This window comes from Brienomyrus brachyistius, chromosome 16 (genome assembly GCF_023856365.1).
Source record: "Brienomyrus brachyistius isolate T26 chromosome 16, BBRACH_0.4, whole genome shotgun sequence".
Classification (NCBI taxonomy): domain Eukaryota; kingdom Metazoa; phylum Chordata; class Actinopteri; order Osteoglossiformes; family Mormyridae; genus Brienomyrus; species Brienomyrus brachyistius.
The window spans coordinates 8,402,580-8,424,714 of NC_064548.1; the positions used below are offsets into that span (position 1 = coordinate 8,402,580).

The 22,135-nt window shown below is 44.6% G+C and overlaps 3 protein-coding genes across 5 annotated transcripts; 2 read left to right on the top strand and 1 right to left on the bottom strand.

Moving 5' to 3' along the window:
• Positions 1-6,738: 6,738 nt before the first annotated feature.
• cpox (coproporphyrinogen oxidase) lies at positions 6,739-10,686 on the bottom strand. Its single transcript, XM_048979210.1, has 7 exons — positions 10,019-10,686; positions 9,519-9,662; positions 9,264-9,374; positions 8,930-9,071; positions 7,695-7,913; positions 7,365-7,469; positions 6,739-7,231 (listed from the first exon to the last, which is right to left on the bottom strand). Exons 1-7 carry the CDS (start codon positions 10,554-10,556, stop codon positions 7,144-7,146), a joined length of 1,347 nt encoding a protein of 448 aa, XP_048835167.1. The 5' UTR covers positions 10,557-10,686; the 3' UTR covers positions 6,739-7,143.
• Positions 9,307-17,368, top strand: ccdc181 (coiled-coil domain containing 181). Of its 3 annotated transcripts, none has more exons than XM_048979209.1 (6): positions 9,307-9,431; positions 14,332-14,456; positions 15,104-15,976; positions 16,095-16,241; positions 16,549-16,706; positions 17,013-17,368. In XM_048979209.1, exons 2-6 carry the CDS (start codon positions 14,340-14,342, stop codon positions 17,182-17,184), a joined length of 1,467 nt encoding a protein of 488 aa, XP_048835166.1. In that variant the 5' UTR covers positions 9,307-9,431; positions 14,332-14,339; the 3' UTR covers positions 17,185-17,368. The 3 variants fall into 3 exon arrangements, with proteins under 3 accessions (XP_048835166.1, XP_048835164.1, XP_048835165.1); XM_048979207.1 differs by lacking the exon at positions 9,307-9,431 and adding an exon at positions 13,158-13,397; XM_048979208.1 differs by lacking the exon at positions 9,307-9,431 and adding an exon at positions 13,158-13,361.
• A 969-nt stretch (positions 17,369-18,337) lies between these two features.
• On the top strand, positions 18,338-21,236 carry mettl21e (methyltransferase like 21e). The gene is made up of 4 exons (XM_048979211.1): positions 18,338-18,488; positions 18,838-18,992; positions 19,475-19,592; positions 19,744-21,236. The coding sequence occupies exons 1-4, from the start codon at positions 18,449-18,451 to the stop codon at positions 20,148-20,150; spliced, it is 720 nt and encodes a 239-aa protein (XP_048835168.1). The 5' UTR covers positions 18,338-18,448; the 3' UTR covers positions 20,151-21,236.
• Positions 21,237-22,135: the final 899 nt, after the last annotated feature.

The following is a 22,135-nucleotide window of genomic DNA, read 5'->3' on the forward strand; positions in this document are numbered from 1 at the left end:
GCGTGCAATTGGCATGCTGACAGCAGGAATGTCAACCAGATCTGTTGCTCGTGCATTGAATGTTCATTTCTCAACCATAAGCCGTCTCCAAAGGCGTTTCAGAGAATATGGCAGTACATCCAACCGGCCTCACAACCGCAGACCACGTGTAACCACACCAGCCCAGGACCTCCACATCCAGCAGGTTCACCTCCAAGATCGTCTGAGACCAGCCACTCAGACAGATAATGCACGGCCCCATGTTGCAAGGATCTGTACACAGTTCTTGGAAGCTGAAAATGTCCCAGTTCTTGCATGGCCAGCATACTCACCGGACATGTCACCCGTTGAGCATGTTTGGGATGTGCTTGACCGGCGTATACGACAGCGTGTACCAGTTCCCACTAATATCCAACAACTTCGCACAGCCATTGAAGAGGAGTGGACCAACATTCCACAGGCCACAATTGACAATCTGATAAACTCTATGCAAAGAAGATGTGTTGCATTGCATGAGGCAAATGGTGGTCACACCAGATACTGACCGGTTCTGAGTCCCCAGACCCCCAATAAAGCAAAAAACTGCACATTCCAGGGTGGCCTTTTATTGTGGGCAGTATAAGGTACACCTGTGCACTACCCATGATGTCAGATCAGCATCTTGATGTGGCACACTTGTGAGGTGGGATGGATTATCTCAGCAAAGCAGAAGTGCTCACACTATCACACATTTAGACTGATTTGTGAGAAATGTTTGAGAGAAATGGTAATATTGTGTATCTGGAATGAATTGTAGGTCTTTAAGTCCATCTCATGAAAAATGGGAGCAGAAACAAGAGTGTTGCGTTTATATTTTTGTTCAGTATATATATATGTGTGTGTGTAGCATACACACGTGATCATACACATATATTTCAATTCCTATATCTATGAGTTACTTTAAAAAGCAGTAATAATAATAATGATATTGATCGCTGAACCTCGTATGCGCCCCTTCTTATATGTGCAAGTCTAGGTGAGAGCTGATTTGTCATTGGATGTGCTGGTAATTGATGTCGCCGGGGGGTGCTAACCCCCCCTATAAGGAGGCCCGCAGATGAGTAACGGGCAGCGAGCTCTCCAGTCCCACCCGTGACCCCCCCACCAAGGCAAGCAGGTCCAGGGCTGAAGGGCCCCGCCAACTGGGAGCCCACCACCCCCCCCGGCAGAGGGCCCCCCACACACCAAAAGGGGCCCCAACACCCCAGGCCCTCCCCCTGGCAGGACGGACTGCCGCCCACCCCAGGTCACCAAGAAGGGCCCAGAGCCTCCCAAAAATCCCCGGACCGCCTATCAGGGCCCCACCACGGCGCAGCAGAACCAAGGACCCCACGGCCCACGGCCCACGGCCCACGAGAGGAGGCCACTCACACCAGCCAGTGCCGCCTGCATTCCTCGCATGATGATGGATCCTCTTCACGGTGGGCCCCCTGCCCGCGCAGGGCTATAGAGAGAATTAGGGGAGACCCCTCAGCCCCCATCGCTTCCCCGTCCCATATTAGTGACACCGGATGGCTGTCTGTCTATGCTGGACTACCTCCACCTCCCCATTTCCCCCACCCGTTGCAAGTCGTGTCATTTTTATGCTGTAAGGTGTAGAGACCATGTGCTTATGCTGCTGAGGTGTTTTTTTCGGTTCCTACAATGTACTCCCCACTGGAGTACAGTCTGGGGGCTGTTTTTTTATTCTCCTTCTCTCTCCTCATGTTATTCTGTTTCTTTTCTTCTCTCTTCCCCTGTCTCCCGACCGGTCTACCCCCTACTGTGATGTTTGTGTATATGTATGGTCGGTTGATGGCCAGTTTTTCGCTGGTACTTGTGACTAGTGACATGGTGTATTGCAACAGCAATAAAGGGTTCTCATCATCATCATCAGTGTGAAGTGTATATGTATATGTATGAGAGAGTTGTGTGTTTATGTCTACAATGCATTACAATTAGCAGTTATGGTATGAGGGCCCCACTGCTGGCAGACGGCATAGTCCCCCATCCCCCTCCCTGCATCACAAGGCCCCAGTGTAGTATGGATTGTGTATATGACTACAAACGGGCAAGCAGTTGAGGCAGGGGCACCCCACCGCTGGCAGACGACAGAGCACCACCTGCCTCAACCCACCTCCTCAGCCCTAATGTCATGTGGTGTCTAATGTGCAAGTAAAAATTGAGGGACAGTGTCTGGGCGCACCCCCCCACTGCCCCTCAAAGCCCTAGTGTTGTGTGAAATGTGGTGTCGGGTCCCGGGGAGCAATAAGGGCGTGCCAGGAGTGCCCCCCCCCCCGAAACCGGGGCCAGACCCCTGACTGGCCCCGCACAGCTGGCAGGGGCGGCCAACCGTGGAGCTCAGGGGCGCCACAGGCAGGCCGGCAGCAGGGAACCCCCCCCCCCCCCCAGGTGCACACTGGAAGAGTCCCACCCCACCACGCCCAATGGGACCCCAGCTAGCTATCTTTACATTTTAATATGGTAGAATTGTAGGCAACAGGCAGCATGGTCTAGCCATGCGTTACCCATTCCTTTGTGTGGGTTTCCTTCCACTGTTCAAAGAAAAACGTCTTTAGCATGGGCCTGTGTGGGTGCATTCCCTGTGATTAAATGGCATCCCATCTGTGATGCACTCTGCTTTAAGCCCCACGTTTTAAATTACCGTCTTTCATTTGTTTATTGGTGAAAGCTACGTCATCCAGATTTGGATTTGGGATTAGTTGTAAACGCTGTAGCCTAAACTGTCATTCATACTGAAGCACATTGAATATGCTTCCGGCAAGGTGATATAGGAAAGCCATTGACACTACGCCTGCCTTGTGTATTTGGGATATGGGTATCGGTTTTCCAGTAATTTGATACTGCTGATCCTTTGTTGAGTTTTATGTTTATTATTAAAAAAAATAGGGTCACTCCATTTCAATTCAACAAATTTCCAGAGGTTTTGTGTCACCATTTTTGATTTTGATGAAATTTGGCATGTGATTTACACAAACCTTCCTGGGCTCAAAATTTTTTATTTTTAAGAAATATTTCCCCTTTAGATATAGCATCCTTTCTACACTGTGTGTAGCAAAAACAATTTAATTCATCATGTTTTCTTATGAACTTACTGGAAAGTACCTTGTCAAGAGAATCACTAATGAAACAGAAACTGGGTTTGAATTGCCTGTTTTCTACTAGACAATAATCAGGTGTAACGTAGCCTGTGAACGTAACCAGTGTTATTCCTGGACTTCACCTTGCAAGACAAAGGAGAAACTCTCAGATAAGTCCCTCAAAACACTATTGTCTACTGTGCTATTTTTAGGAAAGAGACAGATTAGAGTGAGATTAGTATGCAGTTTCAGTATTTTTCTAACTGGAAAGATCTCATTTTTAAGGTATTAGTCTTCAATCATATAAAACAAATATTTCATCTGTGATTTGGCGTTTTTATTTATTTTTTATTTTTTAATTAACCAAATGGGGCGGCATGGTGGTGCAGTGGTTAGCACTATCTTCACACCTCTGGGACCCGGGTTCGAGTCTCCGCCTGGATCACATGTGTGTGGAGTTTGCATGTTCTCCCCATGTCGTCGTGGGGTTTCCTCCGGGTACTCCGGTTTCCCCCCACAGTCCAAAAACATACTGAGGCTAATTGGACTTGCTAAATTGCCCTTAGGAGTGCATGAGTGAGTGAGTGAGTGGTGTGTGAGTGTGCCCTGTGATTGGCTGGCCCCCCATCCTGGGTTGTTCCCTGCCTCGTGCCCATTGCTTCCGGGATAGGCTCCGGACCCCCTGCGACCCAGTAGGATAAGCGGTTTGGAAAATGGATGGATGGATGAACCAAATAACAATGTTTCCTCACCTTTTCCCACTATCAGCATCCGTGTGAGATGCTGTGAATTCTGGGACTGTGTGCAACATCACGACTGAAGCTCTCACATAGTTTCAACCAGAAAGGAATGCTGTAGGTCTTGATTACAAATATTTGTTTGTATTATTCTATTTGGGCATCAAAATATTGCATGTGTTAATGCAATCAAAGAAATAACATATTTTGACTTGACTTGATATTAATGTCATTAATGTGTTTGACTTGCCCTATTTTTTAAACACCAAATATCTCCAAAATTGAAGTCTTGAAATTCCTGGAAGCCTCATTTCTGTCCTTGAATCCCCCTGCCTATCTGGGGGGAGGGGGAGGGGGTTGGCAACACTTTTGGAGGAGCATGTGATAAAGCTGTACTAGATAAAATACACCAAACCTTCACCATCTGAGAAAGCACCATGTGTAACGTTATGCCACAATGCAAAATGTGAGCAGGCTGTAGGCTAGTAACCTGCTCAGAGAATGCAAAGGCTAATGTTTGCACAAATCATGTCACTGACACTTGTGAAAACAGGAAGAAAAAATAAGATGCCTCCCATGCAACTAATTATTGAGAATTAAATTATGTTTATACAATAACATTTTCATGTACTTTTCTGCTGTTAATTTACTAAGTGGCAGGGAAGGAGCTGTGCGTATGTATCAGGGTTAAACTGCTCTGTATCGAAAAGTGTGGGATATACAATTATCATACTGTGAATTTTTCATACCTTTGCAATCCTGTTATATACAGAGCATCCAGAAAGTGTGCAAATCCCATTTTTCCCACATTTTGCTGATGCAGCGTTATGCTAAAATTTTTCCAATTCGTTTTTTTCTGCTCATCAATCTACACTTTATAACACAGAAGGACAAAGTGACAACATATCCTTCAGAAATGTATGCAAAATTATTAAAAGTAAATTGAAACATCACATATGTACGCCATAGGTATTCTTACCCTTCCCTACAATAGTTTACATTTAGCTCAGGTGCATCATATCTATTAATCATCTTTGAGATGTTTCTACACCTTTTTTTTGATTCCACCAATGGTTAATTCAATTGATTGGACAGTCACAGAACTGTCTGTATAATGATCCCACAGCTGACAATGTGTAAAAGGGCAAAAAAACAAGCCATGGGGTCAAAGGATTTGCCTGCAGAGCTCAGAGATATAATTGTGTGGAGGCTGAAGATTCCCAGGAGTCCGGTAGCCTCCATTATTCTAAACTGGATGAAGTTTGGTACAAGCAGGACCCTTCCTTGGACTGACTGGCTGATCAAACTGAGCAGTCTGGGGAGAAGGGCCTTGGTAAGAGCTGTGACCAGGGGGTGTTTCATGAAGCAGGATTTCTCAGTTAGCCGGGTTACCTTAAGCTAGAAGTCATGATTGTACAAGTAAGAGTTTAGGTAAGGAGCACTCCTATCTGACAATGGTGACCTCTAGCTTAAGTTAACCCAGGTAACTTAAGCTGCTTCATGAAACACCCCCCAAAAACCTGATAGTCACTCTGGCTGAGCTCCAGAGATACTGTGTGAAGATGAGAAAAACTGTCATCCCAATGGTGAAGGATGGTGGTGACATCGTCGGTCTGTGGGGGTGTTTTTCAGTGATAGGCCCTGGGAGGAAAGTTAAGGTAAAAAGAAAGGTGAATGGAGGATAGCAGAGAGATATCCTTAATGAGAACTTGCTATATGGCACTCTGGAAGGTTTGCCTCCCAACAGATTAATGCCCCTAAGCACAAAGCAAATACAATGCAGGAGTGTCTTAATGACAGCTGCCAATGTCCTTGAGTGGCCCAGCTGGAGTCCAGAACTTGAAACCAATCGAATATCTCCAGAGAGACCTGAAACTAGCTGGCCAATCACAGAGCCCATTCAAAGCAGCTTGAGGGAATCTGCAGAGAATGGCAGAAAGCCCCCAAATCCAGGTGTGCAAAGCTTGTCACATCATACCCAGCAAGACTTCAGGCTGTAATCACTGCCAAAGGTGTTTCACCCAAATACTGGGTAAATGGTCTGAATTGTGCCCTGCGATGGGTTATTCCCTGCTTTGGGCCTGTAGCCTCTGGGTAGGTTCCAGACAGCTCGCAACCCTGAATAGGATAAGAAGGAACAGAAAATGGATGGATGGGTGGACAGAAGTCATAAATTTGCAAAAAAATAAATAAATAAAAAACAATCTTAAACTTTATCGTTATGGAGTATTGAGTATATGTTGGTCTTTGCAAAAATGAATCTATACAATTCAGTATAAGCCTGCAACTTAGAATTTTTGAAGGTGAATGGGTCTGATTACTTTTTGAATGTGCTGTATGTAGGTTAAATCACTGGGTTTTAAATGAGTGATTGGAAGAATGGAGATAGCCCCACCTGGTGGAAACAGGCCTAACTACCATTAGAAAAATGCAAATCATTTTAGCAACAATTTTCCTTGTCACCCTTCTGTCAAAATAGGTTGTTATTGAATTGAAGAGGAAAAAAAACCAAATGACTGGGGGTGGTCGCTAAGGGTTATATAGGTGTCTTTGGTTTTATTTCAACCATAAATATTCCTTTGGTCTCAGCAATTAAGAACAAAATATGTTTCCCAGGACCCAACATCACCTTAAAGCAGTGGACTCCAACCTTTTTTACAATGAGATCCACTTTCACAAAGAAAACCTGGTAACCTACCAAGTTCACAGTATATTTTACATTGGGGGTAAAATACATGGTCCCTTAATACATTTTGCAGACCTGAGAGGGCACAGTGTGTTGCAGTTATTTAGAAATGCCTTAACAATGGACTTGTCAATCGCGTTCGACTTGTTGCAATACACAATCACTGCCTTTGCTGGAATACACAAATAATTTGAAGGTGTAAAGGAAAATGAGGCAGTACATGTGTAGTTTCTTTACTAGGAAAAGTGTACAAGAGTATCATATCCATACAGAAACCTTACAAATGAGCCTCTTAGACGACTGGAATAAACAAGGATACAAGCATAACCTATTTTAGTCATTCTTTTGAATTATGCCCCCCTTCTATACTGTAAATTACAACTATACTGCATTAGCAATTCCAGATGAAGATAATTAAGAACTGAAAATATACTCTTTAGTATAAAAAGACGATAAAAAACCCAAGCCCTCCAACGCTACTGAATATACTAAGGAGAGACGTTCGACAGCACTTAGTGAAAATGACAATGGCTCCGTTGGGTTGAGGCAGAGTAACAATTACTGAGATTACTGAAAGTGAATATGGCAGGAGTATCTGCTGTGTGTCTGGGACGGGGAGGCCTCAGGAGACCCACTGCTTGGGGCTGCGCAGCACTTCTAGCATCTGCGCTTCACGGGACCCTTTGGCTGGTTCGTGCATGTACTCCCACCTGGGCAGACGGAGAGAGACACACACCAGCCATTATTATCCAAATCGCCACTTACCTACACGTTCGACACATCTAAAGGTCCATCACTTCCACACCTACTGTGCCCTCTCACTGGGGTCTGTCATGTACCCACCTGGCTGTGAGAGGGAGGGACATCAGGATGCTCTCAATCCTGGAACCAGGAGTGGCCAAGCCGAACTTCACACCCCTGTCGTAGACAAGGTTAAACTCCACATACCTGGAACACGCATAAGAAATGTCACTTAGTACATATGAACCAGAAGCGGCTCAAGAATGTAAACTAAAGATGTCGAAAGTGATTGATTACATCTGATCATCATGGTACAGTTCAGATGTACCACGGTACATTCCCATCTGCTGTACGCACTGAACTGTTCCCATCACACTCATACATGTTGTCTGTGATGCACTGCCTGTCACGCTCCCTTTGCGCCCATCTCACCTTCCGCGTCGCACTTGCTGCCAGTCCTTCTCCTGGCTGGTGAAGGTGTCATTCAGGTGTTTGCGTACAATGGGCAGATAGCAGGGGACCACAGTTTTAGAGCAGCTCTTCACGAATGCAAAAGCCTCCTTCTGACTGGGAGAGTCCAGGTCGTCGAAAAAGATTCCGCCAATTCCGCGCGTCTCGCCGCGGTGAGGGATGAAGAAGTACTTGTCACACCTGCAGACACATGGAGGATGCAGAGGCAATGACACAGCCCTAAACAACAATCCCCATCAAAACAGCCCAACCTTCAGAATACCTCCCAACTGCCTGTCAACCCAAAACAGCCCAACCTTCAGAATACCTCCCAACTGCCTGTCAACCCAAAACAGCCCAACCTTCAGAATACCTCCCAACTGCCTGTCAACCCAAAACAGCCCAACCTTCAGAATACCTCCCAACTGCCTGTCAACCCAAAACAGCCCAACCTTCAGAATACCTCCCAACTGCCTGTCAACCCAAAACAGCCCAACCTTCACAATACCTCCCAACTGCCTGTCAACCCAAAACAGCCCAACCTTCACAATACCTCCCAACTGCCTGTCAACCCAAAACAGCCCAACCTTCAGAATATCTTCCAACTGTCTGTCAACCCAAAACAGCCCAACCTTCATATGACCGAAAGGTTTATACTCCTGTAAGTCCAACTAAGCACATGTACGACACTTGACCAAATAATACGTTTCCACATTAGCCAGTATGACACTCTACTCACGGACTATAGACTTTGTCTCTTCTTACATAATGTGTTCCACCCCTGGTTGCCTGAGCACCTGCATGTCTGCAAGACACTGGTCCTTAGCACTTTTTTAGGATTTTACTGAGGTGGACCCCCCCCCCCCAACTGCCCCCAGTCAGTAAATTTTATTGGTTGTGCACTTGCTCCTCAAAAAGGCTCTGCACGGCCCTGTCCACTATGTCTACTAGGAGAGAACGGATACAGACACTTCCTGTCTCTTCTCTCTCCCCCCTGTCACAATCACACAGATGACCTTACTGGGCGCGACACTGATAGAGGCCTTAATCTCAAACTGCCTTCTCCCCCAGTATTCTCAGTATCAGGCCTGCTAGGGTTTATCACTGCCTTACACACCCAGAACAGTTATTCTCTTCATCACACACATCAATAACGACACACAAATGCTCTCGGCAATTAAAGATGAGGAAAAGCCGCTGGGTGCGGCTGATCATACCACATTTTGAATTTGGCGTAGTACTTGGGGTGATGTTTGTCACAGGCTTCCTTCAAGGTGCTGTGAAAGTGCACGATGTCGGCCTGGTCGATATAGACGGGCGTCAGGTCCGTCCCCCCTCCAAACCACCACTGCTTGGACCCTAAAAGGCGAAGCTCATATTTTGATTGACCGCATACCGTGTGCAGAAGTACAGAGAGCACCGACCAGGCGTGTTGGGGCAGGAGGGGCTGTGTATTCCACAGAAAACACAAAACTAAGAATGTGCACGTCTTACAAAATTTTATGAGAAGTGACCATGTTTGGGGGGGGGGGGGGGGGGGGGATTACTTACCATCCGCTTCCTCAATCTCAAAGTATCTGTAGTTGAAGTGTACAGTGGGAATGTGCGGATTCTTGGGGTGGATAACTGAGCTGACACCCATGGCCCGGAACGGCACCTTCCCTTTGTGTGGGAGACAAGCACATGCATCCTGTGCCTGAGGCCGCGCATATGACACAGGTACACCGCCTCTGAACCATGGACCTGTTAACGCTAGTATGCATTTTGTCAAGGGCGGTCAGTAACAGCCAGCGTGGGTCAGCTCACCGTCCACCCCCTTGAACGTCTTCCCCCGGCTGCGCATTTGCTTGGCCGCCTCCTCCGTCAGGTGGCCGAACACCACGGACACATTCACTCCCGCCTTCTCAAACACCTTGCCGTCCTGCAGGACACAGCTGACACCACCGCCGCCTGCGGGAGGTCCCTAGCACCTCTTAGTTTATGCACGTCACTGTAGTTTCATACTCAGGGCACAACATATACAATACAAACGAGCGTTAATTTATAACAAAAACTGAATAGTGTAAATATGCTGCTTTTAAAATAATCTTCCATTAGGTCACTCCCAAACCTACTGTTTCGCCTATTAAATTCGTTATTTTATTAGGAAGCATTTACATTTTAAAAAGTTCTCGGAAGTGACGGCTATAAATTATATTGCAATAATCAGCGACACTGCAGGAATCGGTTCACCGCAAATGTACCCGCGGAGCCGCACGTAGTACCCCGGCCCTCCCCCACGTGGGCGCGCTCGTGCTCGTACTCGCCTTCTTCTCGTTCCCAGCGGTCCACTTTGAACTTTCCGCCGTCCACTTCCTCCAGCGCCCTGCAAAACGCAGCCTGTGTCTCCATGATCAGCATCTCCATCCTGGTGCTAGTCTCGCCTTTCTTCTGCTGCAGGACTTTAACGTCAGTGACAGGCATACACATGAAACCTTTGCATTTCTGCAGAATATCGTCCTCCTCTTCATCGTCTCCGACTGCAACTGATGCCATTTCTGCTTTCAGAAAGTGCATGACGCCGGTCACGTAGCCAGCCAGGATCGCGGCGCCTGCTGCGATAAACATGCGTTTCCTGGAGCGTCCACTTTGTGTGTTTGCTTTTGCCAGATGAGACATGAATTTCCTGCATGTAGTGTTAGAGAAACAGCGAGTACGTGGGACTAACGTGCCTGTCAAATGCGCTTTCTTCAAACTAAAGTAAGAAGTCATAGAGTTCGATACATCAGATCTGCAGTACGACGTAAATAGTCTCGCTGCCGTCTTACCCGATCTACTCACGCCGCACAGAACTAAAGAAGCCATTGTAAATATAGCCTGATTAGGTCAATGCGAATACAAAACCATATGTATAACTACTCCAGTCAGTATCAACTGTCGTCTCGTAGCTAGTTGTACTAGTGCCTACATTTTATAAAGCCTGTCGACATGGGAAATGGAGTTCTTGATGCTTTTCCCCGGTGACTAGACTCTACTTTATAAATGAAACTGAACGACAAGTCCCAGAATGCCATTCGGATCGAGAGGCGGACTCAAGAAAACCGTGTCGACGATTTTAATGTTAGTGAATGAAAGTTGTATCCAAGTCTTGGTGAGCTATTGCATAAGCTTCCTTTTATTCCAGTTTATAGCATAATTAACATGTTAGCCTTTCTTTTTTTTTTGCTGAGGACGCCATCTGTGTAGTTGGATAGAGTGTCACTTTAGTTGAGCTTGAAATCATTTAGACTTTTAAAACACCTTTTAAACCCTGCATGTGTTAAACAAGGTCTTGTGCTATGGAGCGCTTTAATAATTAAAATAATTAATATTCATAATATCAGGAATTCCCCTCTGGGAGCAATAAAGTTTCTCATTTTATTAACAATATATTTCTTTTTCATTTATTTTTAGTAAGACACTCATATTATCAAAGCATTCAACTGTTTAATAATTTATTAGGTTAACTGATGGAGAAATTGATCTATTTGGTGTAATAGAAATTGCATGTATACTGTTGTCAAAGCTTAAACAACACAATATTTATCAAGAAGATTATTTAGAACTCTAATTGGGCATTAATAGTACTAACAACAAGATGAGTTTGAAAAGTAAATCGCGAACCCACCAGAATGTTTAATAACTATCTTATCTCAAGGTCTATGTGATCAAATATAAAAAACTATTTATTGACACGATCCACACAATAATACTTCAGCATGACACTGATCATGTGTATTTTGATAATTTATATTAAAATGAGATGAACGATATTATTTTTGTTATTGCTTATACTCAACGAATATTTTAAACAGTCACTAATAATGGATCAATATTAATTTAAATATTCGTATTAAATTTAAATAGACAACTATTATGACAAGTAAAAAATGATATTCAGATTAAATTGATTCATGGATGGATGGATGGATGGATGGATGGGTGAATGGATAAATTAAATTTTTGATGCAGCATTTAACACTCACCAAAGATATCAACTAGTGTTTTTTTCAGGTTTTGTAAAACTTACCGCCTTACACCATCATGTTAAAGTCCCGCTTGGGTTGATGCTGTATTATTTTTAAACGTTTAATTAATGGGATCTCATAAATAAGCTCGCTGAACGTGAACCCCTAGTCGGCCGTTGCGGTATTGAAGGGCTGCTTGACGTTACTGAACATCTTTTATACGTAAAATAATTAGAGGCTTGACGGCTTTCAACTGGATCACTGAAACCGAAAAGAACAACAGGTAAAACCAATAAAGAGCACACATAAACTACGTCTTGTACCCATTGTTAAAAATGGAAATGCATTGAAAAGTTTAAAAGTTACTGTGAGAAACGCGACATTCCACGGTGACAGTGAGCTAACACGTGAATGAGTTATCGCCAAGACAAAGATGCGCGGCATAACCAAGCGAAGACTTTCAATAGCGTATTATGAATATAATAAGTTCTTACACTAAGAAATATTATGCGGCACTAATATTGAAATAGTATGTGAATTCATATGTTCCAAATCATTTTCAGTATTGTTTTAGATTTACACGTCCTTCGCGAGTTTTTTCAGCATGCCCCCAAAATATTCCCGTTTAATTATTCACGTCCGAAACGGCGAAACCGCGAATGTCAAATTGACAAATGCAAATAGTTACTGTGTAGCAGCCAGTGTCTGGCGTTCGGACTGCATCGCCAGACCTCTCATTAGGTAAGTTTGTTCATGAAAAAACTAAACATTACTTTCACCACAACATTGCAAATATGCAAAGAAAGTTGATATTGTATTCAGATTTGATGTTTGCCCATTGGAATTAGTCTACATGTATATATGAACATGTATGTGTATTTATTGTGGCCAAAACTATATTTTCAATTTTGAAGGTAGGCTGTCAAATGCAGATAGTTGGGAAACCTTGGCTTAACACATAACATGTTGCTTAAATAGCACAATAATTAGACTGACGTTGTAACAACTGCATGTACAAGTAAGCATATACATTAACATATGCAATACAAATTCAATTATAGCGATAGAAATACAGAAAATAAATACGGCCAAATTAAATGCGGCACTCTGGGACCCGGGTTCGAGTCTCCGCCTGGGTCACATGTGTGCGGAGTTTGCATGTTCTCCCCATGTCGTCGTGGGGTTTCCTCCGGGTACTCTGGTTTCCCCCCACAGTCCAAAAACATGCTGAGGCTAATTGGAGTTGCTAAATTGCCCGTAGATGTGCATGTGTGTGTGAATGGTGTGTGTGAGTGTGCCCTGCGATGGGCTGGCCCCCCATCCTGGGTTGTTCCCAGCCCCCAAGCCCATTGCTTCCGGGATAGGCTCCCAATACCTACATCACAGTAGGATGAGCGATTTGGAAAATGGATGGATGGATCTTTGCTGCCGTTTTAATACTATTGCAAAATGTTGGCAGTCAGTGTTGGCGCAGCACAACAGCGCCCCCCTCCGCGCTGTTTCCTGTCTCCATGACAACGTACGTAAAGCCGTGTAAAGCCTCAGAAAAGCTGCTCGGCGGAGCGGAGGGAGATCGGCGGGGGGACGCCGCTGCGGAGCCGCTCAAACGGATGGTAAATACGGCAAGCAGCCCGAGATCCATCCTACGGAGAAACAGACGCGGGTGAGCTAATGTGGGACGTCCAGGGTGTGGCCACATGTAAGGTTATGCTTAAATAAAATAAATATTATTAAATAAATACAGTAAGAACTACTAGCATCTAGCTTGGGCGAATAAATTTGTCCGAGACGTAATTTACGTTATTAAGGATTTTATGTATATTGTTTTTTAAGAGGATTAGAAAATAGTTTAGAGTGTTTCTAACATTCAGAACCGTTTTTTTTGTTAAACATAATTTGTATTTCCGGTTAATAACTATAAGTTCATAAATGAAGTATGTAATACACATGTCTAAATGATCGATCGAGTGACACCATTGACTAAAGAAACATCTTAGAGGAAATAATAGTTAACTTCATTACAAATACGTAACCTAGAAGATTGCAGATTCGTTTAAATCGAATACTAGATCAGTCGGTGACCATTAAATACGCTCACAAGATCCCTATATCGGATCACTGGAAAATCCACAGGCAAACCAGTAAATGCCACCTGCGTCTCTGGGGCTGCTATGGGAGTCCGGCATCACGTGGCTTCCCGGGACCGTCCGCCAGTGCCCCCTGGCGGCGGAGGCCGGCATCCTCGGCGCACCATTTTGCACCGCTGTCTACAAAAAAATAACTTATAATTAATTATAATAGAAAAAAACTTATAATTCCCGCCTTTTATATTCGAGGTTTTTATTCGGAATCTTTCTAATATACCTGGTCATTTAATTACTAAGATGGGTTAATGCATTCTGATCCATTCTGTAACTTATTTGAATTTATGAATTTTGTACTTCATGTTTATCAATATGTTGCTGTCATTTGTGTCTGCTGGAATTTGCTGAAAATACAGTGTTCTGGTAGAGAAAAATGGAATTGGTGTGGCTTATGTGATGGGGATTGCTTCTGTATAACAGTAACCTATGTGCAGTGAAGTCTTTCTGTACAAACACTTGTTTTCTCACATCCGCGCGCAAATTAATTAGGGGAGAAGATGAGCGAAGAGCTGCAGCGTGGTGTAAAAGCTGCTGAATCGCAGGATAACTATGAGGATGACTTTGAGAAAGATCTGGACTGGCTGATAGAGGAGGAAGCAAGGAGTGAAGACCAAGTAAGCAGATGGGAAATGCTGATACTTACTAACGGTTTATAAGCCATCCCAGAATGCCCTTAGGACGCTGCCATTTTCAGGCCTGCATTCCAGAAACATTACTTATAACACTAATCAGAATGCATAATAGCCACAATAGAAAAATATCTAAATGAATATTTAAGATAAAATACTTCATTGATCCCTGGCAAATTGCTGAATTATAAAAATGAACATGAAAAGTTAGTGTGTTATACCTGTCTTCGAAGCCAAAACCTAATTGTGATGAAATTACTACAGGTAGATGTTGTTAATGGCTATTTCCATGAATCAGTCAGGATAACTTCTCCATTTCTTTTGTGTGGACTCTCTAAAGCTTTTGTTAATTTGAAACTTATTGTGTGTTTTCATAATACAAAATATTATTTTTTATTTTCTGCTGTGGAACTGTCAAGTGTTTATGTAACAGTTATTTCTAGTGTGAAGCTAGCAGCGTGGGATTCAGATTCACTGGGGATTCACATCCCACATGATTTGCTCAAAATGAATCATGTGATGTGTTAATTTTAGAAGTTTAAAAAAAAAACTCCAACATTTTACAGGTCTCTGTTAATGAAGATTAATGTGTGAAATCATGCGGATGGTAAATGATACTTTTGTCCTTCCAGGAGCAAGGATATGAGGACATTGAGGCTGAAATAGACAAAGAACTAGAGGAGGAAGAGAAGAGAGAATGGAGCCAAAAGGAGGAAGAACAGTCATCGGAGGGAGGAGAGAGTGAGAGAGACCAAAGGGTGGAGAGGGAGGGGGAGAGGGAGAGGTGGCCCTCCCCTATGGAGCCCCTAGGCGATGTCCCACACGGAGACTGCTCCCATGGGGACTCGCTCCCTCTTTCAGCTGACATGGAGGAGGAGGAGGAGAAGCTGGACGATGAGAAGAAGTATGTTCTGGAGAAGATCCAGCAGGCTAACCGGCAGCTGCAGAAGCAGAGCTCCCCCAACCAGGACCGGCAGAGACGGCTGCAGTTCAAAGACACCCTGGTGGACCTGGTGGTGCCTCCTCTGGAGTACGAGAGGGACACAGAGGAGCAGGACGTTTCTGAGAGGATGTCGGAGCTGCACATCTCCAGCATGCAGGCCGGGCCCACCGGAGCGAAGGAGGGCCGTGTTCTGGTTGAGAAGGACGGCAAGTTTGACTTGGTCAGTCTGAGGGAGGTGGAGAGTCAGGGGCTGCTGCCGCTGCTGTCCAGCCCCCCCGGCAATGAACCAAACTCCCCCCGGCGCAGCCAGCATTTCCTCGGCCATAGCAGGGGCTCAGCACCATATACCACGATAGGCTCTGGACCTCACCACGCCCCTAAACCCCCATCTCGGTCCAGGAACCGACCCAGTTCAGCAGGCAACACTCAACAGACGATAGCAGTGAAGCGTAGAGTGCAGTCGGCTAACAGCAATGGCTCCTGCTCTACCTCCACCCTCTCACTGCAGCAGAAGGACCTGCAAGTGAAACTCCAGCGTAAGAGAGAGAGGCTGCACAGAGAGGTGGGCCCTGCCCTTCCTGACCGCTGCGCTATCAGTGACGTTGAGAGGAAGGGAGTATCACACGTGCGCCGCCGCTAACATGCCACGGACACCTGCTGTGCTCTGTGCCCCTCCTCAGGAGCAACAGCGGAAGCAGGTAGAGGAGGAGCAGAGGCAGCAGGAGAATGAGCGCGCCTTCCGGGCCTGGCTGTCCAGAAAGAGGGAGCAGCTGCATGAGGAGCGACGCCTTCAGAGGGCCCAGGAGTTAGAGAGGATGAGCTGCAAGGTTTGGCCTGCAGGGGGGGCCCCCGAGCATTTCTTCCAATATGTGTGCAATGCAGACCAATTAAAGCTCTTACACAAATCCAACAAATGCATTTTACAGATTTAAACAAGACCAGCTAAGTCTAAGGCATAATAAATACCAGCTGTGTGTGTGTGTTGTGTGCGAGTGAGTGAATGAGAGAAAGAGCGAGAGACAGCACACATGCACTTCTGCGTCTACTGTAAGTGCATTTAAATTACTGCATGTTTGTCTGCATGCTTCCTTGAACCATTGCTGAGTTAGGTGTGCATGCATCCCTCTCCACCAGAGGGAGCTCTCCAGCCCCCATGAGACCTTTGAACTTTGGCTGCAGCGCAAACAGGAGCAGCAGGAGAAGCAGCGGCAGCTGGACGACATGAGGAGGCTGGAGGAGGAGAGCACTTACTCCGTGCATAATCGTGACGATTGTGAGAGGGCCTTCAAACTGTAAGCATTTTCCCAGGCAGTTGTGACATAGTCTGAATTGTCATGGTTACGTGACCGCGGCTTAAACATAAGCATTGCAGATATTAAAGTGTTTCAAATGTGCATGAAGAGCACAGCAATCCAATTCCCAAGCTTTCCTTATATGGAATTTGCTTGGCCAGTATATCAGAGTAAATCAAACATACCGAATGTCACTAACTCTCCCCCTACACTGTTAGATCAGCAGTGGTCTGCTGTGCACGTGCCCTTTGGTGCCTGTCACTCGATATGTTTGTCCAGCCATGTGTGTTTGTGTGTGTTGCACAGGTGGCTGAAGAAGAAACGGTTGGAGAAGAGAGCGGAACAGCAGGCAGCTCGTGAGCGCTCCCGCAGGATGGTGATGGAAGCGCGGCGGGCACGGCGCACCCAGGATCTGCTCTGCTCCGTTGGTGACACACGGAACATGCGTTTCACCGACCGCTGCAGCTATCGCTTCTGAGCTCTACATACACACTCTGCCCCCCCATACCATTCCGAAAATGAATTATATATGTCTGTATGTTTGGCAGGACTTTATTGTTTAGCTATAATGAATTATAAAATGTCCCTATAGAAGTAGCTGTGTACAGTTGTAAAGTTCCTTTCCCATGTTCTATCACAAAAATAAACAATTTTATAAGACATAGTCGTTGTTATGTTGCACTTGTATTCACACCCTTTACTCTGTTCACTTTGATGAAACGGGCTTTCAGGTCTTATGTTTGAGATTTTATGTATCATCCGTCCGGTCAGTGAAGAGATGCATGTACATACATGAGGCACCAAGGTGGTCTATATTGAATAAGCTAAAAAGTAACATATAAGCCAGAAGAATCAAATAAATCAAGTTAAAACAAACACACTATTTCCTTGCTACACTGGACAGCAGTGGTCCCTCTGGCCTGGTTATTGCAGAAACAGATATAATTCAGCAGAATCATTTAAGTTAAACAAGTAATGAGGAGCAAGTCAAACTTATCATGGCATATAGTGATGATAGCATGAGTAAGGGGTGAAGCACATCCCCCTTTACCATCATACTTGGTTTTACTCTGCTAAACTTATTTAACAGTTTCATTCATATAGTCCAAGAGAAGAACAAGGACTCATGCATCAAAGTTGCAGACAATGACCAAAGTGAATGATCTGGGTAACAATAAGCTAAAAAATGACCCATATAATTGAATGCATACTATTTAAACATTACATTAGTTCTCTAAAATAAGCAATTGGTTTCCATGGATAGTCAACAGATGGGTTTCTTAGTTTGGGTCTCACCAGAACCAAGGTGGGAGATCTCTGCACTACATTGTCAGTTTTGTGCACTGAAAATTTCCATGTGCTGCTAATGACTCAACCCCTTTCTCCTACTGCTTGTATACCATGTCAGCTCTTGATTTTCTGTCATATTTATCGCACATGTGCAGAGTATATTTATTTTTATCTTTGCAGGGGTTTCATGTTTGGCGTCTTGATGTTCTTCACTCTAAGGGCAGTTTTTAAGTGAAGGCCCCCCTCGATGTGCCGCTGGCCAACTTAAAAGGAAAGCGCAGGGTCAGGTCCATCCAATCAGGCCAGCACAGCTGCTGCAGTCAATCTCCCGCAGGCTGCAGGGTCTCGATCTGCAGATAGAATGAGGTCAGTGTGATTCATAGTGAAGAAACAGTTTAGTCAACAAGCCGTACCTGTTCAGTGGAGCTGGACAGGACAACTATAACAGACCAATGGATATGGATGCCTCACTGCAGAATCCCGCAGGGGAATGTAAGTATAAATCACAGACAACCACAAAGGGTGGGTAAAAAGGCATTTATACAAGTAACAGACGCTCACATCTCTTCGTACCAGTTACCCGCAGATACCAAATGCATGCATGCTCTAGATAAAGGCTGAATTCCATCATATATATTCTACCACACATTGTGAATGAACAAATTGTAACAAATTACTACTTCCAGGAGGACTGATTAGGTAAGCTTCCTTCATGCTGATTTGATAAAGAGTTAATTTCATCATCCATTGTTCTTTGCTTCTTTTGCTTATCCGTACTGTGTAATGAATTGTTCTGTACTCTGTAAGGTATTACTCTCTGAGAGTGTCACCCTTTCACCAGGCACTGAGGATGAGGAGCTGGCATTCGCCATCATGGAGAGACGTTTCCGTCCCTCACTCATCACCACGACAGCTTGGGAGGGGTACCGCTTTGCTGGCCTGGAGATCCGCATCACAGAGTCCACAGATTGTTACGGAGCTGTGCTGTGGCCCTCAGTACGCCCATCACTGTTGTCACCGTCATTGTCACCATCGTCATTATTCTCACTGTAATTTCCACCGCTATCATCACCATTATCAACTGCACATCATCACCATCAACACCTTATTTTCATTACTGTCTGTCATTTTTATCATCTTTAAAGTATCTCCATCACCATTTTTATCTCCACGTTCGCCACCGTTAACACCAATTCGCCATGAACAACAATAACATTACCATCACTATCAACACTGCCATTGTCAACATGCTTTTGCGCCATTTGCACTTATCAAGTTGAGCTTTAATTGCCAACGGATCTGCTTCAGTCCCTTTGCCGTTTGTTGTCTTTAACTTGTCTTGAGTGTCCTTGCGGTGATTGTTTTTTTCTATTGCCTGTTCAGATGGTTCCTCTTCAGATGCAGTTCTCCGGTTCTGCTGGCTGTCGTTCTGTTCTAGTCTCTTTGTTGTTATAGTTAATGCTCATTATGTACTATAGGCCCTGGTTCTCTGCCACTTCCTGGACACACACCGTGAAGAATACGATATGATGGACAAGAATGTCATTGAGCTTGGTGCTGGCACTGGATTGGTCTCCATTGTGACCAGCTTACTGGGTAAGAATTATCCAGTTATAAATAACTGGGATACTGATATTTTACCCTAAGGGGGAACTCAACCCAAATTAACCTGTTGATACAGTATCTTACTTGGTGATGGACTGTCATTGGTGGAATGGAAACCCGAAATGTGCGTTTGACATTGCAGGAGCTAAAGTGACTTCTACTGACCTGCCTGATGTTCTTGGGAACTTGGAGTACAATGTGAGGTGTAACACAAGAGGGCGCTGCAGGCACCCAGCAAATGTGACGGAGCTCTCTTGGGGACAGCAACTGGAGACGCGCTTTCCTCGCGCCTCTTGCCGTTTCGACTATATCCTGGCTGCGGATGTGGTCTATGCCCACCCCCACCTGGACGAGCTGATGGACACCTTCGAGCACCTGTGTCAGAACCAGACCATAATTCTTTGGGCCATGCGGTTTCGGCTTGACCCGGAGAACAGCTTTGTTGACCGCTTTCAGAAAAGGTTTTGTGTGGAGCTCTTGTACGACCTGCCATCGCTGCGCATCAAGCTGTACCGAGCTGTGAAGAAAAAAGCCGAGTCTAACGCATGAGAAAGGATAAGCAAGTCTAGGAGGGAAAATGTACAGAGCAATGAAATACCCAGTGATTCAGGCTAGGAACTTACAGCCTCTGCCTGAACTACATCAGTGTGGCGGAATGTGGACCGGCTTTAAATAGCCTCCGAGGTCCACAGAAGACTAAACGAGATACCCTTGAGTACGGTGGACGGTATCATTGCTGTGCTGCAGTCAGATTAGCCTTAAAGCCCCTGTTTTCATGCCAAATCCTGGATGCTCAGAAAATCCAGCATAAAATCTTTACACCCATTGAAGATATAATTTAGCTTTTTTTTTGTATTATTTCTGTTTTTTAAGTTTCGTATGTACTGTTTGGATTTAAACATCCCCCGAAACCGAAACACGTTTTCCTGTTAACGTTTTTAGTTTCTTTTCTGGTGTTAACTGTCTGGTGTTACATGCTATTCACCAGTTTCATTCTGACACAGACACCATATAAGTGCAGGGGAGCCTCAAGCCGGGTTGGAAAGAAGCTATGAAGCAGGTCTGATTCCGACTCAGCTGCTTCAATCTGACAGGCGGGGGGTGGGGGGTTCCATGGCATCCCCTGATCCATTAAAGCAGTAATGTCTTGTCTATTTAAAGTGTCAGACTCTCAGCACTGCATTCCCCTTAGCTGGCATCATATGGCCCGTACTATCCCTGGAAGGACAACACTGTGCTTTGTTCATATGCTCAGTATTCCAGTGATGTAAAGGATTCCTACAATATTAGATAAAATCACTGGCACTTGTTTTCATTGTGACATTGTAGTTTCATTGTAGCTTCACATCACTATCCAGCAGTGAAATGCTGTGTTATTGAGAGGGTGTATTGAAGAATGTTCTGAAGGGATGTTTTTGTCTTTCCATAATAGAATTAATAGAAGTTAAAGATATAATTACACATATAATTTTGTTGTGCAAGATGAGTTAATGCATTTTCCACCTCTTTGCACACATGACATACAGTGCCGCCTGCTGCAATTTAAGAAAATGGAAGAATTCTGGTACTTTTACAGAACTTGCAGAACAATAACTTCTGAAGGTATATAAATAAAGCTTAAGCAGTAATTTTTAATTCTGGGAGAGACATTTGTTAATTAACTGTAAATGACGTATATAGTTACAAAGAAGCCTTTACTATTGTGACTGTCACCAAGTGGGGAAATGAAGATTAGAATGATACTTAACTATTAATTACAAAGAGTGTTAATGGATTGTATCTGCAGCTTGCAAATTAAATGGGGGCACGGGGTGGGTCAGTGAAATAGAGCCTAGTGCCGGTGATCAGATGATCGGCAGTTTGAGCCACACATAATAGTCGCATGTCAGCGGGCCTTTTACCCCCCAGCTCCAGGAACACCACATGCCGGCTGACCCTCCGCTGTGACCCCCCCTCGCTTGCTCTCACCTGTCTGCGTGTCTCATGGACAGCATTCCAATGTACCAGTATTCACCCTTGTGCAAATGCCGAATAAATGAATTAGTCTTAAATTAAAACACAAAGATTATGTAGAATGGTGAATCTGAATCAAACAGGAAGGCCGTTTTTTTTTTTTTTTTACAAATTATTTTTTAATGGTTTATAACTCAAAGTCATCAGTCTTTTTCTCTTTGTTCGGGCACCCGGTGAAAAGTATATACAGGCCGCTACCCCTTACGACCGCTGTCGTTTTTCTCCGCTACTGCCAGTAGAGGGAATTGTGGCACAAATTATCATCCATTCTCTTCTCCAACAGACCGCACATAAACATGTTTCTTTCTACCTAATGACCTTTATACAAAATCTAATTTGGCCGCCCTACGACGTACACAAACCTGCTGGGAACCGTGTACACTGCCTTGGATTCATGTTAACTCCATAATTAAGGGCAACCCCCCCCCACACAAAAACAGAAATTCGCTCTTTTCCGAGAGAAGCCACCATGATATCCTGTCCAGAAAAATTACTAGTAAGAATGGATCTTAACTGCGCTG